Source organism: Bos javanicus, chromosome 1 (assembly GCF_032452875.1).
Source record: "Bos javanicus breed banteng chromosome 1, ARS-OSU_banteng_1.0, whole genome shotgun sequence".
Classification (NCBI taxonomy): domain Eukaryota; kingdom Metazoa; phylum Chordata; class Mammalia; order Artiodactyla; family Bovidae; genus Bos; species Bos javanicus.
The window spans coordinates 141,966,570-141,983,125 of NC_083868.1; the positions used below are offsets into that span (position 1 = coordinate 141,966,570).

At 50.7% G+C, this 16,556-nt stretch overlaps 1 protein-coding gene across 1 annotated transcript in view; it reads right to left on the minus strand.

Moving 5' to 3' along the window:
• Positions 1 to 2,949: 2,949 nt before the first annotated feature.
• C2CD2 (C2 calcium dependent domain containing 2) overlaps positions 2,950 to 16,556 on the minus strand; it is a 65,689-nt gene continuing 52,082 nt past the window's right edge. The window contains exons 13-14 of the mRNA XM_061422247.1: positions 16,000 to 16,318; positions 2,950 to 7,224 (exon numbers count right to left, since the gene is read on the minus strand). Of these exons, the coding sequence (XP_061278231.1) occupies positions 7,004 to 7,224; positions 16,000 to 16,318 (540 nt within the window). The 3' untranslated portion in view covers positions 2,950 to 7,003. The remainder of the gene's footprint in view (positions 7,225 to 15,999; positions 16,319 to 16,556) is intronic.

Sequence of the window (16,556 nt, forward strand, 5' to 3'; positions counted from 1 at the left end):
CGAACAAATAGAGCAAAACCAGAGAATCTAGGTGAAGGATACATAGGTTATTCCCTAGGTTGGAATTTTTAAAAATAAATTGGGAGAATTAAAAACAAAAACACACAAGGCTTTCCCTTGTGTGTTTGAGTGGCTAAGTCTCCATGCTCCCCATGTAGGGGGCCGAGGTTAGTTCCCTCGTGGGAACTGAATCCCACGTGCTACAATTAAAGATCCCACATGCCACAAAGAAGATTTAAGATCCTGTGTGCCAGGAACAGCGAAATAAATAAATATGTATAAAACCCCACATAAACAGAGAAGTGCTTCCCATATGATCAGCGGATTTTCCTTCTCAAACAGCAGCTGTGACGTTAAGATGCCATTGCCTTACTGTGCAGCCCCAGACTGGGGCTCATGCTCTCAGCCCCGACATTGGCCTGCCTGATACATGTCTCATAGCTCTGGCTTTTTGTTAATTTAAACATAAAGCTCCTTTGCTAGGGGATACTGTGGACATACATATCCTAAGCTTCACTTCTCCACACCACCTTTAGCTTCTGCTTTCAATCTGGCTAATTCTTCCCATCCAGATAAAGAGAACTAACCAGCAAGGACTTCCCTGGTGGCTCAGATGGTAAAGCGTCTGTCTGCAGTGCAGGAGACCTGGGTTCCATCCCTGGGTCGGGAAGAGTCCCTGGAGAAGGAAGTGGCAACCCACTCCAGTACTCTTGCCTAGAAAGTCCCACAGATGGAGGAGCCTGGTGTCCATGGGGTCACAAAGAGTTGGACACGACTGAGCAATTTCACTTCACTTTCACAACCAGCAAGTGGTCTCGTGCCTACTATGTGCCAAGCAGTGCATCTCATGTTCCATCATTCTCACCCATAACATAAAGTTCGGGAAAGACCATGTGAGGCCACAAGTCCTTGGTCTCTTCAGTTGACACGAGGTGGTGGAGACTAGTCATAAAAACGGGTTCTGCAGCCAGGCAGCCTGGGCTTAAATTCTGATCCTGCCAAGTTACCAGCTGTGTGATCTTGAGCAAGCGACTAAACCTCTTGATGCCTCAGTTTCCTGAGATCATAACTCACAGGGTTGCTTCAAAGAGCATAGAAGTCAGTGTCTAGTAAATTCTTTGCAAAATCCTGGCACATAGCAAGCGCTCAGTTAGTTTTGGCAATAATTACTGTGATCTCGAGTCCTCCCCTGGTATTTCTGTAAAATATCAAGCAGCCCAGTGCACCTATACAAGCATCTAACTTGATGAATATTGACAGCATCAGTATCATGAATCGTTCTGAATGCCTGGCACATGCAAGGCACAGCTTGGCCATTTGCATTACAGACAGTTACGGTTCAGAGCGGAGGTGAGCTGTGGACAGCTATGGAGGGTGATGGCCCTGGCTCACCTTGGGAAGGGGGCCTGGCCTGGCAGCTTTCTCTTGAGGGCGGGCACTGTGCTACATCATTCAGGCTGGTATCCAGCCCTCTATGGCGAGCGAGCTGCCTTTCTTTTGATAAACGATTTACTGACACATACACACAGCACCCTACATTTGTGAGGGACCAAGGTCAAGAGCAGCATTCTTTGTCACACACATCCCCTCCATGTCTGCTCCATCCCCAGACCCCAGTGAGTGGGGTAGGAGTGAGTAAGCAGAATTCCTGTATGAGCTGGTACAAAGCTGTCAACTGATGTCCATCATCATGGACATGATTCTAAACCCAGGGGATACGGGCACCCACATTCTTGCTGGGCTTCAAGTCTAGGACAGGGTGAGAAGGGGCCAAGTGGCAGGGCTGAAGGATGCTGACAGAATTGCTCTGGGGCAGGCACTTCACATAGAATGCAGGACTTGTTTGGTTAGACGGTAAGAACGGGAGAGGTGTGTCCTGCAGCTGACGGGTGCGCACGCCACGATGAATGTGCTGAAGTGGCTGAACTGGATCCATCTATGCTGTGTAGATGGGATCGGCAAGAACACAGTGTGCACCTGCAAGTGACCGCCAGGAGGTCAGGTTAGGACAGCTGGTCGTCCAGCACCTCCATCAGACTCCTCCCGAGTGTCAGAGCAGAACAGACTGCTGGCCACACAGGAAGCAGCTGTTCAACAGAGGGCCTGAGACACCTTGATCCCAAGCCAGACTCGGCGCCATCGCCACCTGCCATGTCCAGAGCAGAGAACCCAGAGCCGAGCCTGCAATGCTGGGGCTTTATGTAGGCGGACTCCTCCTCTGAAATGCAGGGCTGTGAGTCAGTCTTGGCCCTCGAGTGACCACTCCATACCTAGAGGACGTTCAGGGTTAGGACAGCTGAGAGGAAGGATGGGGGATGGGGATGGGGGTTGGACTGGGGACCAGTTTTCTTAGGGCTTGGGCAGAGCAGGGGGACAGGAAACTGACACACAGGGAGGCTGATAAGCAGCAAAGATGTGAGGCCTGGAGGGCTGGCACAGGATACTCTGTCTGCGCGCCCCTCCCGGCCCCTGCCCCACCCCTACCCCCTGAACCTGCAGCCTGGATCCCAGCCATCCTGGGGCCCCACCTGGCATCTACCCCTCCAGCTCTCAGGCAGCTGGGGCAGGGTGATGATGGCGGCATGGTGGATAGATAGCGGTTTCACCCCAAGGGAACAGTGCTCCTCAAAAAGTCCCTGGGGATCACACGGGGTCACATAACCACTGGGGGACCCAGGCCAAGAGACCCCGAGTGGCAGGCAGCACCTACAATTCACCGGGGCCCTAAAGTTCACTGGAGACACTGTCATTCCAATAAATGATTTTAGCCCCAGGCTTAAAGCAGGTGCTTAGTGACATATGAATCATTTATGAAGAATGTTAGGACAGCTCCTCTTCCAACCACCTGACCAGGGTCACACCTGACGAGAGAAAAACCAGGATTCCCAGACCCTCGGAGAAGTTGAGGGACACGGGGGCAGCGCAGGACTCAGCAAAGACAACTCAGTGTTTAGTGTTCTGTGGGCCCGTTTATTTCCTTCCAAGACCATTTGCGTTCCAGCCACATCTTCCCGGAATGAACCCAACCACACAAGGTCAGTACGAGACCGCAGTCTGTTTTTAAAGTGCTACCCAGGAATACAATCACGGTCGGGTTAAATTCATCACCACGCTTGATCATCAAGCCAAACCTCTCCGCATACCTGGAAACCCTTTTGTTTTCTTCTTAAAAAAAAAAAAAAAAATTGTAGCTTTGATATAACACTGGGGAGGGGGGAACTATAAGCCTAAATTATAAATGGCACATTACTGGTCATTTGGAAGCTGGGGGAATGGGGCTGTGCTGTGCTCAGTCATGTTCAACCCCTTGCAACCCCATGGACTGTAGCCTGCCAGGCTCCTCTGTCCATGGGATTTCCCAGGCGAGAACACTGGAGTGGGTTGCCATTTCCTCCTCCAGGGTGAATGCGGCAGTTTGTTGCATTTTGACTGCTTCCTCATCTGGAAGGAAGGAATGCCAAAAAAAAAAAGAAGGAAGCAGAGAGGTGTAACCTGAGTTTGCTTTGTAGGACTAGCAGTGCTGATGTCCCTGGGCCGCTTGCTTTGGTCATCACGCCTTCACAGGCTTGGGGTGGTGGTGGCAGGACCTGGCAACAAGGTCTAGGCTGGTGCTGAGACCTGTTTTTCATCTGATGGAGTTAAATGTTCTGGCTTCCAACAGCCACCAATTTATATTTCAAGTTTCAAGACTGAGGGCCATGAGAACATTACTCAGAAAACATTTGAATTGAGTGGCAGCAGTGTAAATTAACCTTTCCCTTTCTGTTCAAGAAGAAAAGGTATAGCATTCTTCTATACATGTGACCAGTAAGACCAATCAAACATCTGGACAGGCACCCAGCTTGTCATTGGCTGGCAGCGGCAGGCCAGGTAGTTATCTCTAGAAATCCAGGGATGCTTGTGGACTTAAACTTGAGACCTGGTTGAAATAAAGTGCTTGGTCTAAACCTTCTTCCTCACAGCAGGTTTTCAGCCAGAATGATGAGGTGGGTACTTCTGTTGATGCTACATGAAAACAGACACACACCTGAAGGTCCATTTCATTCCTCAGGAAATAACACAGGCTCATCCTTAAACAAATCCAATAGAAGTACTGGCAACTTATTAAAACCGACATGAGCAGCTGGTTCCAGACATACAGATACACATTACCATTAGTGTTCATGAGAAATTGCTTTCAAAGCACCACTCTGCAAGAAATTTCATCAAAACAATATCAAAAGCCCCCAAACCACTCTCACGTGTGGAAAAGGTAAAGGGAATGAAGTGATTTACAATAAGTAGGTTTTGCATTTGGTGTATAATCTTAATTGATGTTTGGTGTCAATGACATTTAACATAAATATCCTACACTATTAAAAAATACACCTGGATAAACAGCTTGGAAATGAAACATTCACAGTATCAATACAGCCCACGTTCTCACGGCACTACCCTGACCCTACCTTTCATTTTTCCTGTCTTATTCCTATGTCAGTGTCCTCTGTCACTTCAGAAAAATGCATTTGCGGGAGACTAATGTATGTGCATCTGGAGGGTAGGCTCCTGGAGTGACTTAAATGTTCAGGGTTCTTGAAGTGCATCTAGCAGACACCAGCAGACATGCATCTCGCCAGCACACACTCCCTCTTGTGTTAATCCATGTGCTTCTCCCTCACAGGTTGGACGGAAAGCCCCTGACACTTCCCCAGGACCCTGAAAAGGAGTCAGGTCTTGAGAAAGTTGAGAAGCAGAGCCCTGGATGAAGGTATGGAGCAGTGAGCAGGATGCTTGTGGGGTTGTTCAGGAATGGGAATGGCTACGACTTCTTTTAGAGTGAGAAAGTTGAAAGTAAGACTCTGACACCTTCACACTCAAGTAAGTCGAGTTCAAATCAAATAAAAAATTGCACTGACAACTTCTGATCAGTGTCTGACATTCTGACACACACAATACCCTCTTAGAATTAATTCTGAAATGTCACAGGTTCTGCCGAGCACATGAGAAAGGACAAGAATCCCTCAAGTGAAACAGAACATTAATGAGACCATTGGTTCCAAAAGACTAGTAGTGATTTCTAGTCTGTGGTGACTAACTTGGTATGAACATACTAGATTTTGGAATGTCAGGTGCTAATTTACAGTGATAACAATTGGAGTATAATCTTTAAAAGCAATGTATGCTAAAAAAGTCATTTTACAGTCAGTTGATAATTATTGGGACACCTAAGGATTTTGAATAGTGCGTTTTAAAACAAAATTCCTGGTTTTTAAGTTTTTTTGATGTGGACCATTTTTAAAGCCTTTATTGAACCCGTTTCAATATTGGTTCTGTTGTTTATACTCTAGATTTTGGCCACGAGGCATGTGGGATCTTAGCTCTCTGGCCAGGGATTGAACCCATACCCCCTATACTGGGAGGTGAAGCCTTAACCACTGGACCACGAGGGAAGTCCCTATAATAAAATTCTTAATGTTATTTTCTAATCTCATCCTCAAAATGAAAAAGAGTAGGAAAGGAAAGAAGTCTATAAACTTGATTTTTATAAAGGTTTCTGCTCATCCCTGGCTCTCTTCCATGAAGTATATGTTGAAGGAGTCACAAAGGCACCTCTAGAAAGGGGCTCACCCAATTTCCTATCTGTGACAGAAGCCGAGTTTTCATAATTGCCTTTGAGTCTTACGAAGAAAAATGGATCTTATGCAAAACCTGTCATCAGGATGACAGGTGCTCCTTAATAAGCATTTCTCCTAAAAGTGCCTCATCCAGAGGAGTGAAAACCTGTGACTGGACCCCAGGGGAAGGGCTCACGGAGGAGGAACATGGTTTCCCCCTGGGAAAAGGCGAATTGATGAGGAAGGTGGTTTGGAAGATCCATAGGATACTAACATCGTGTGCCAAGCTCACTGTTTTTCCCACTGGAAATTAAAACAAGGGCCTCCCAAGAGTGGCTGAGCAGCGTTCACAGTAGCATTCTGAAGAGCTCATAAAAGAAATCTGATGTGTGTTTGGCTCATTTGTTATTAAACTTCCATTCCTAAGACTCACACCTGAGACATAAAATGATTTCCTCCTTTGCCCTGATAGTACTTTGTTTCAGCTGTTGGCAATATTTGGCAAAACCTTGAACTAAAGAAAAACCACGTATGTATGGTGAACACAGCCTTGTGTTTGTGGCTTATTGCTCCTGACTTCATCTGACGGGCTGGCTGCTCTCCTGTGAGCCCGGACGGCAGACGGCAGGGAAAACATTCCGTGTGTTGACTGCTCTGTTGGTATTATTATAGCTTCTGACGCTATTCAGAAAAATGTAAAACCACCTAAGGATTTACGTATCTCCTACTTGCAAATAGGCTCAAAGTAAACTTAGAAAAGTGTTCAGCATAATATGCATAGGATATATTTAGTATTTGCATAATTTTTCAAATTATATGGCTAATATCAAAGGCAAGTGTCTTCCTATATTTGTCAGTGTTTCCATTACTGCAGTGATTGCTCTGTTTGCCCGCGTCCCTCCTCTCACTCCGCAGGGGCAGCCGCACTTTTTATTCTGAGTAGCCAATCAGGAGAGGTGACCCATCCATTCCATTCACAGTGACAGCACGGAGGAGCCGTCCCCTTTGCTATGTGGTCCAGGCACCAACCAAGGTTAGAGCATGGAGGACCGAGCTCGTTTCCCCAGCTGCCCGTCCACAGCCCCTTACAGTGAGTTCCACAGCTCGCACGGGAAGTATCCTCCCACCTAACTTCAGTCCTCAGCTGTGAGCACAGACAAACGGTGGAGTCTTCGGGTCCCCTGGCTTCTGGTGGCAAATTGGGCTTTGCAGATTCTCTTCAGGGAAGCCTCCTGGATGGAGACTGTTTTTTTTTTTTTTTTCCCTTTAAAAGACAAAATGGTTGGAAAAACCCCAGCTAGACGGTGGACAGGGCAGCCGTCCAGCAGCTCGCTGGCCCTCTGGCTGTATCCCGGCAGGTGGCGATGGTGGGTCCGCACGTGCAGCTTCCCTGGGGAGGGGGCACCGGCCTACGGGCAGGGGTCCGAGGGGGCGCCATTCAGGGTGCTCTGGCCCCGGTGCCTGGAGAGCAGCTTCTTGTTCAGGATCCGAGAGAGCGTCACCCCCTTCCTCCGTGCCCCATCAGGCTGCTGCAGGAACACGAGGTCATTGTGTGACTGGCTCAGGCCGGGGTCTTTCTGCTGGTGCCGCCGGCGGAAGAAGAGCTTGGCACCCTTCCTTAAAATTCCTCCTGAAAGAGCAAGGCATAGGGTCAGAGGGCTGCAGCGAGAGGCTGGGACGTGTCCGGGAGGGAAGGAGAGAAGGCAGCTCCAGTGACTAACACAGGCAGCCTGTGACTGCAAGCGCAGAAAGGCAGCTGGGTCAGGCCTGTGCGCAACACAAGAGCTCCCAAGGCGTAGTGAGCAGAGCAGCTTAAAAAAGGAGAGTAGGGGCAGTGGGCTGGACTGTCCCTTGGAATCCATTCCCAGGGAAGGCACTCAGATCCCTGACTTTTAGGGGTCCCCTAGCCCTACCCACTCCTTGTCATGAGGAACAGTATAAGTAGCAGAGCAGGGCTCTAATGACCCAGAAAGGATGCTCCGATATCAAAACCAAATTAAGGACTCTGACAGAAACGATTTTCACCTTCTTAGGAAAGTTGTTGTTTAGTTCGAGTCGTGTCCGACTCTTTGTGACCCTGTCAACTGTAGACCGACAGGCTCCTCTGTCCATGGGATTTCCCAGGCAAGAATACTGGAGTGGGTTGCCATTTCCTTCTCCAGGGGAGCTTCCCGACCCAGGAATCAAACCCACAACTCCTGCACTGGCAGGTGGATTCTTTACCACTGAGCCACCTGGGAAGCCCCTTAGGAAAGTTAAATGACACTTATTCTTTTGGGGAGGAAGAGCTTTTATAACTCCAGATCCAGCATGTGTCTATTAAGCTAAGTCACATGACATGTCTGTTACTTGATCACTTTTGATCTACAAAACCTCAATTTTGCTTGTTCGGATCTATGCAAATTCGATGTAAAATGATGGAACATGAACTAGAAAAATATAGCAGCAGCAGTGATTTCAACAGCGATGGTTCCTTAAAGGTTAAAGGCCAGTTACCATAGCAACGGGACAGAGCCCACTAACCTGCTTTCACTTCCACAAACTAGTTTAACATCCTGTGAGTAAGGCCCCACCAGGGTCCTTTCCAGTCAGGCTGTGAAACCCATGACCATTTTGCATGTAGGAGTTAAGGACTTTGAAAGAAGAATGGCTTGACCTTCCCAATAAGGAGCTTTATAGCTAATCTGGCAATTCATTCTTTTCACGACAGATCCAGCAAGTACTTCAAAAGCTGTGACATATGCAAAACCATCCGGCTTAATCCAAACAGGAGGCCTGAGGGCAACACTTTGCTCTTCTAGCTGAGACAGATAATTGTGGAATCTGACCGAGCCCTGTCCACAGACCTTTGCAGGATCAGCACTGACTGTGGCGAAGGCAGCAATCCCGTGAATTTCAGAGGCCACACCCTAGACCTGAACTTAAGGATGCCCGTCCTACTTGCTCTGCCCAGAATGGATGGGTCTCCTCTCCTGATTGGCTGCTCCAAATAAAACCCCTGAGGACTGAGAGGTGGGACAGAGAAACAGAGAAACCACCACGGGAACGAAAACACTATGACAAATGTAGGAAGACATCTGCCTTTGATATTAGCCATGTACCTTGAAAACTCAGAAGCTTCTGTGCAGAAGCTCAAGAGAAACGGGCTGAGTTTCATTGGGTCAAAGCTGCCCCCAAAGAATTGTTTTGGTTCTCTCTTTGGATACAATCACCTTTCAAGAAGGCTGAATAGGATATACATATATACATCAGTCAGTTCAGTTCAGTCGCTCACTCGTATCTCTTTGCGACCCCATGGATTGTAGCACGCCAGGCCTCCCTGTCCATCACCAACTCCTGGAGTTCACTCAAACTCATGTCCATTGAGTTGGTGATGCCATCCAACCATCTCATCTTCTGTGTGTGTGTGTGTGTGTATATATATATATATATATTTACAATTATATATATTTATAGTTATATATATGTATATGTCGGAGAAGGCACTGGCAACCCACTCCAGTACTCTTCTTGCCTGGAGAATCCCATGGCTGGAGAGGCCTGGTAGGCTGCAGTCCATGGGGTCGCTACGAGTTGGACACGACTGAGCGACTTCATTTTCACTTTTCACTTTCATGCATTGGAGAAGGAAATGGCAACCCACTCTAGTGTTCTTGCCTGGAGAATCCCAGGGACGGGGAGCCTGGCGGGCTACAGTCCATGGGTCACAAGAGTCAGACACGACTTAGTGACTAAACCACCACCACCACCAGAGTTGGGAGGTGGTGTGCGGGGGCTTGAGGAAGGCTGGAAGAGGGACAAAGCAGAAAGGTGAATGTAAGTCTCCGTGGCTTTACTTCAAGTCAACGGGCCTGACTGGCTGCTCCCTGGACCTCAGAGGTCCATTCCTGGATCCATTCTAATCCCGGGAAGATGCAGCGTATCTCAAAAAAAACAGCAGGCAGGGTGCATGATGGCAGGGGTCACCACAACCCATGGGGCCTGACTCTGGAGTCTGGCCAGTGGGGTGGATACAGTGATGCCTGATGGTTAATGACCTAGGGACTCAAATGTCCCAGAGGCTCCCAACCTGGCCAGGTTCCCTTAGGTTCGGGTAGGCGGGGGATGGGAAGTGCTTAGGAGGTGTTTCTGGTCTACAGGTAGCTGCTCTGGGTTAAGCTCACAGTCACTCAGTCATGTCTGACTCTTTGCGACCCCATGGACCGCAGCACACAGGCTTCAGCCCCTCAAATAGCATGTAAATGTGGGGCTGTCACATCAGAACAGAGGAGAGGGAGGGAGGTCCGAGGGACCCATCTGGTTAATCTAGACTCTAATCCCACTTCCCATTCCCATCTCCCTGGGGTGGGGGACAGGGAATGGAAGTGTGGGGAGGGGAGCAGACCAGTCTGTCCCCCAGGCCAGCTGCAGACCTAGGGATGTGGAAGCCAGCAGTAAGAGAACCTCCCCTTGAACACTCCATCCACAAAGCCCATTTCACACGTGTCCCTGTGCTGAAATCCCATCCGGGGTTTGGAGCCAAGATCTAAGGTGTGAGTGGGGGTGGTGTCACAGTTTGAATCTTGTCCATCCAGAATTCTTATGTTGGGGTCCTAACCCCAGGTCCTCAGAATGTGACCTTACTTAGAGATATGGTCATGACATTGGCGATTCAGTTATAGCAAGGTCATTAGGACAGGTGCTAATCAAGTATGACTGGGGTCCTTATAAAAAGGGGAAGTTTGAACAGAGGCGCACTGGGAAACGCCATGTGAAGATGAAGGCAGAGCTCAAGGTGATGCACCTACAAGCCAAGAGGCAACGTGCTATGTTGTTAGCAATCCCCCCCAAACCCCAAAGCTGGGGGAGCGGCTGGGACTGACCCTCCCTCCCAGCCTCAGGAGCAGCCAGCCCTGCCCACACCTTGATCTTGGACTTCCAGCCTCTGGAACTCAGAGACGAGATCTCTGTTGTTTAAAGCACCTCACCTATGGAGCTCTGTTTCAGCCACCCCCAGGGTCTAACACAGACGAGACAGGGAAGGGGAAGATCTGACTTAGGATGAGGATCCTGGAACGGCAGCTGTGTCCTCCTGTATCCCTGAACCCTGGATACCGTGTGGAAGATTGCGCTGCCCTCCCTGCCAGGCACACGCGTGGTTTCTGTCCTTTGTCCTCCACCCTCTGGAGCAGGGGTGCTGTGTTGTTAACTGCCTGCTCAGCATCAGTCCAGAACCAGATGCTGCCACATGTGCTCTGGTTCAGATTGACCCCTAACTTGCCACGACTTGCCACACTCTGGGGACGTCGGCTTTTTGGACAGAGGATGGTCACGTGAGGGGCGAGACTGAGGTTTGCACCTCTACAAGCTGCAGCCCAGGTTACGTTTCCCAGCCACCTCCAAGGGTGCTCTCATCTCTTGCTTACAAATAAGGAAGTAGAGACTCAGAGAGGGACATGCTTTGTCCTTCAAAGCTTGGCTCCTCTGTGCTGCTGAGGATGCATCTGAACTGGAGGTAGCTGGCGGGCATCTGGAGGGCCGGTCTGCCAAGTTGCTGCTGGGGAGTTCTCCAGAGGGTGGGACTGAGCAGTTCTCAGAGGGAGCTCAGAGCAGAGCCCTGCTGTTTGGCAGGGACTGGGATAGGCTTCCGGGCATGATGAAAGGCATGCCGGTGGCCTGGGGAGGACAGAATATTCCAGCGCTGTGAGCCCTTCTCCAGGCTCTGCAGTTTAACTCATCACACATGAAGAAGGACCAGTACAAGCCGAGGTTATTCCATTTTCATCACTAAATAAAAATGTGATCGTCTGTTTAAACTTGGTCACTCAAGCACAGTGACCTTCGGGGTAAATGACTGGGGATGGACACAGCACAGCTGCGCTTGGTGGACACCGATACAGCTGCAGCACGGCAGGTCGTAGCTCAGACGGGCAAGTGCACTCATCTTTGCAGGGAGGCAGGGCCATTCAGAGCCACATGACCAGGACGCCGCACCCAGTGTTCTATGCCAGCTTGCCCAGCGTGCCCAGCGACTCCATCCGGCACTGAGCTGAGTGTTGCTGGGAAGCCCCTGTCCGTGTGGTCCAGGTCTCCCACCTGTGCCTGAGCCCTAGGAGATACCCCAGGTGACGTGCATGGCCTTCATCCAATCAACTGAGAACAAAAAGGAAGGATCCCCGGGCAGAGATTCTGCCTCAAGACTGTGGCATCAGCTCCTGTCTGCCCTGTAGGTTTCAGACTCACCCACACAACCCAGATCCTTGAAATCTAGAACCAATCAATTCTGTTTCCCTGGAGAACCCTGATGACACAAGAACTCTAGTTTGGAAGGTCACACTTTCCCCAGGCCCCAGAATCTGTCACTCCTTGCTGACAGGGGAACTCACAACCATGGGGCAATGGAGAGAGGCTGTTCAGATTTAACAAGCCCACCTCATTCACCTGCCGGGCAAGAAGCAAGGCTCAGACCTCACTCCTGATCTTAAAGATCCCTGAAGGTCAAATGTGAAAATGGGTTACGTGAAACTTAAGGCAAATAACCAAAATCTTACACGGTACCAGGAAGAGAAAAAAAAATCTTTCTCTGGTTCCAGCAACGTTGCTGCTGCTAAGTCGCTTCAGTTGTGTCCGACTCTGTGCGACCCCACAGACGGCAGCCCACCAGGCTCCCCCGTCCCTGGGATTCTCCAGGCAAGAACACTGGAGCGGGTTGCCATTTCCTTCTCCAATGCATGAAAGTGAAAAGTGCAAGTGAGGTCGCTCAGTCGTGTCTGACTCTTAGCGACCCCACGGACTGCAGCCCACCAGGCTCCTCCATCCATGGGAGTTTCCAGGCAGGAGTACTGGAGTGGGGTGCCATTGCCTTCTCCGCCAGCAAGGTTAATAAAATATATATATGTGTGTGTATATATATATAAGGCTCAAGTATAAACACGTTGTTTAGTTGCTCAGTTGTGTCCAACTCTTTTGCGACCCTATGGACTGTAGCCTGCCAGGCTCCTCTGTGCATGGGATTTCCCATGCAAGAATACTGGAGTGGGTTGCTATTCCCTTCTCCAAGGGATCTTCCCAACCCAGGGATTGAACCTGTGTCTCCTACATTGGCAGGTGTATTGACAGGTGTATTCTTGACCACTGCACCGCCCCCGAGAAACCCCATAAACTCATATACGAAGGAATTAAAAATAATTATTCTATTTGACGTTGCAGATACTCCCCACTTTATTCCTGCTTGTTTCCACAGTTTAACAGACATAAATCGCTCAAGGAAAAATGTGTGCCAACATCTTACAGACAGGAGAACGGTGACCAAAAGCAAACTTGTAAGTTGCAGTTTGCTACCCAAAGGACAGCTTTAGACTTCAAGGGGAACCATGGACAGCCCATTTATAGAAATGACTACCTTTTAGAACCAAGGACAGTTATGGAGGCCGGTCCGTCTGTATTTCTTGGCGAGGTGGTGGTGTCACGTGGGCTAACACCGTCCTGTCTTTCCCTGAGATGCCGGTCTCCTACCACCTGACCAGGGCACTTTGCAGGAGGGAGGTGGGGAAACTAGCATCCTGGCAAGGTCCAACTGGGAAGGGACGGGAGGGATGGGGACGTGGGGAGCTTATCTAGCTTCCAGCTCAGTTAGCATATCTGCTTTCCTCATAGCAAGACTATTCTTAATTTAAAAAAATATATAAAACAAAAATAACTTACTGTGTAGGCAATTAACTCTGGTTGGCATAGCGATCCTCTTAAGTTAAAGGGGATGAGCAGGAGATGGAGAAAAGGAAGAAGTGAAAAGAAAAGTTTGCAACAGCAAAATCAGAATGCGAGACGGTAAGAGTTTGAAGCATTTACATCACACAACGTAGGATGCTACTGTGCAGGACATTGGTTTGTTTCTCTTTGTCTTACTTTTGAGTGTTTTTCAAAGTCTCCACCGATGCTTTTGTTCTGACTTGTGGTAAAACAGACATAAAATGTACCATCTTAGCCACTTCTACGTTTGGTTTGTCTTAAGCGCATTCGCAGTGTGGTATAAGCATACCAGGGCTTTGTTAAGCTAAAAATAAAACTAGTTTGAGAAATGCATTTCCTGTCTTGGCTGCATCATCACAGTAAGTAGATTTCCAATCAGCAGAATTCCAGGGGAATTCTAACAGGCAGGCAGGTCTCAGAAAGCTAACTTCCTCCTGTGACAGGAGACACAGGTGGTTCTTAATCTGAAAACTGTTTTTAGTTTACAAAGGAGAGCTGCCTCCTTATCACCAGTTTCAGTGGGAAACAGCAACTATCTGCACAACGCAGAACCATCTAAGGTTCTGACAACAAATCTCTCAGATAACACTGAGAGATTAACACTGAGAATATAAAGCACTTTTTTTAAGTGCTACCAAATGCGTCCCTTTAAAAAATCCTGCGTCTGTGAAGCCCTAGGAGTGAGGTGCGACCTGGGAGCCCAGCGCCATCCTCCGGGGCTCAGGGTGGAGGACCAGCACATCTGTGGGCACCAGGTCCCCAAGAGTGAGGGTGTCACCCATCCCACCGGCCACGGGAGAGAAGCAGGGTGGCCAGGACACAGCAAGGACACACACCGCAGGGAAAGAGCTCCCTGGGAGGACCGGCAGAGGGAGCGAGGGAGGAGGGAACAGCAGTCTCCGAATGCGCCTGGGTTGGTGAGGCTCAGCCTTTCAGAATGGGCTGAGAGCGGGAGGCAGGGCCAGCTTCTGTGAGAAGAGGAGACGGACGGCTGCTGGTCTGTTGGGCACAGAAGGGGCACATCCACCTGTTCCCCGTGTGTCCACCCTGCCCAGTGCACACCTGCCGGCCTTAGGCCCAGGTGAGCCCCCTTGGGCAGCTCTGGCCCCAAGACACCGGGGGCGGAGGTCGGGGGCTGGTGCATGCCAGGCTGTGGACCAACAGCCAGGCCACCTTTTCCACAACAGAAGCCAGGAAGCCACCACAGAGCCAGTGCTCAGGTCACCACTCCCCACGCCACTCCTGGTCACCTGATGGGGCCCTGGGGATAAGGTCTCAACACTGGGCAGGGGGCAGATGGAGTCTCTTCATCTCAGGGTCTGGAACCACACCCAGGAATCCTCTCCTCTCTCTCTCCTCCTCTTCTAACTTCTGCCTCCTCCCCGATCTGTCCCCGATCTGCGGGGGTGGGTCAAGGGGGAGAGACAGGAATCGAATGCGGAGGGCTCTCCAGCTCCATCCCAAGGATACCAGGGCTGTCCTGTGCCCCGAGGTGTGATGAGCGGCAACCCTGGCCTCGACCTGGCTGAAGCCAGCAGCACCCCCTACTCCCAGCTATGACAATTGAAATTCTCCAGCCACATCCGGCGTCCCCTGGGGAGGGGACATGATTGCCCCAAGCAGGAACCACTGCACTGGTCCGCGGCACCAAGAACAAAGGAGCAGAAGGCAGAGCCGCTGACCACGGTTCCCGACTAGTGAGATTCCTAATGTCTACCCTCGCCGAGGAACCAGGACAGAGCTGTACCCAGGACTCCCGGATTGGCCCCAGCCCCTGCCTCGGCTCTCCTGTCCCATGCTCTGCACTGGGACCTCCTATAACCGCCCAGCCGGTGGGGTTCTCAGGGAGGCGGGCACCCGCAGTAGGTATATCCCCGAACATGGAGGAGGGAGCTGAGACTCAGTGAGTCTTGAAGCCTCACATCTAGAGCTGGCCAAACCTCTGGGCTAAATTCTCTTGGCAAGTATCTTCAGGTCACCATCGTGCCAAAGCACTGTCTGGGTTAAACTGCACACTGAAGAAATGTACAGATTTAAAGCCCTGTTTTAGTGCTAATGCAAAACAGTCGCTTATTCTAATTCAATGATTACCTCACCTCCACACATGTGTTAAGTTAATTGGCTAATTTTCTAGGGAGCTCTCTCTCTGTGGGTCCTGTTAGGGCTGAGTGGGGAGGTCTGGTTTGGTTTCAGTTGGAGGGAAGAGTCTGAGAGGCATGCAAGTGCAGGGGAGCCCATCTGTGCAGCTGAGGGAACCCTAGTCTCTGCCCAGCTGGTCTCCTTGGCTCCATTGTGGTATGTGGCTCCTGGTGGCCCCTCTCCATGCTCTGGATGGTTCTACTCCCAGGAGGAGGGTGCACAGACAGAGAACAGGGTGCCTCTAGCCATGAACACCAAGTGGCCCCGAGAACACAGAGAGATGACCCGGCCACTCACACGCAGAAGGGTTCTGAACGTGCCCCCAGCCCTGCCCATGGGCTCGAAATGGGCTCAAACATTGAGTGCAGGTGTTTTTGTAGGCGTGGGGGTGCAAGGGTAGGGTGCCCTTGTAGAGGAGAAGGGAAAGAGAGCAGAGGCTGAGAACTGAATTTCAGTCTGGAAACTAGCAGGAGACCAAAGCCACAGACTGGCAGAGGGGAGCGATGGGGAGCAGGGCCGGGTGGGGAGGGGCTGGTACCTTTATGCTTCTTGGCAGCGGCTGGCTCCAACTCCGACACACTCAGGGAGCTCTCAGACAACTCGTCCCCCTCGGGGTCCTGCAGGGCCTGGCCACCCCACGCCCCAGCGGGTGGCTCTTTCTCCAAGTCCCAGGAGTCCAGCTCTATCTCCTGGGGCTCCAGGGCTGGTAGGGTCCCCACTGGGGCCTCCTCCTCGGGTGGGGCAGAGGTCACAGCCGCCTCCGGCTGGTCCTGGGGGGCATCCTCTTGGTGGGCACCATCCATGGAGGCTGCGTAGTCCAGCATCAGGGCCGCATCGCTGTCCTGAGATAGCGAGGTCTGTCCAGGGGCGAGAGACAAAGTCAGGGTGAGGAAGGTGCCAGGATACTCGGGAGGAGCAGTGAGCTGGAGAAGCCTTGGCAGCCCCCCACACACAGCCGTGGGGGTGGTTTCGGCGTCCGAAGGTGCCCGGCCCTCCAAGGAGACAGCTAAGGAAGCTGAGAATCAGTGGACGCAGGTCTCCCAAGGCAGAAGGTCGGCCTGAGGAGCCAGGCTGGGGGAATCTGGGAAAAAGCAC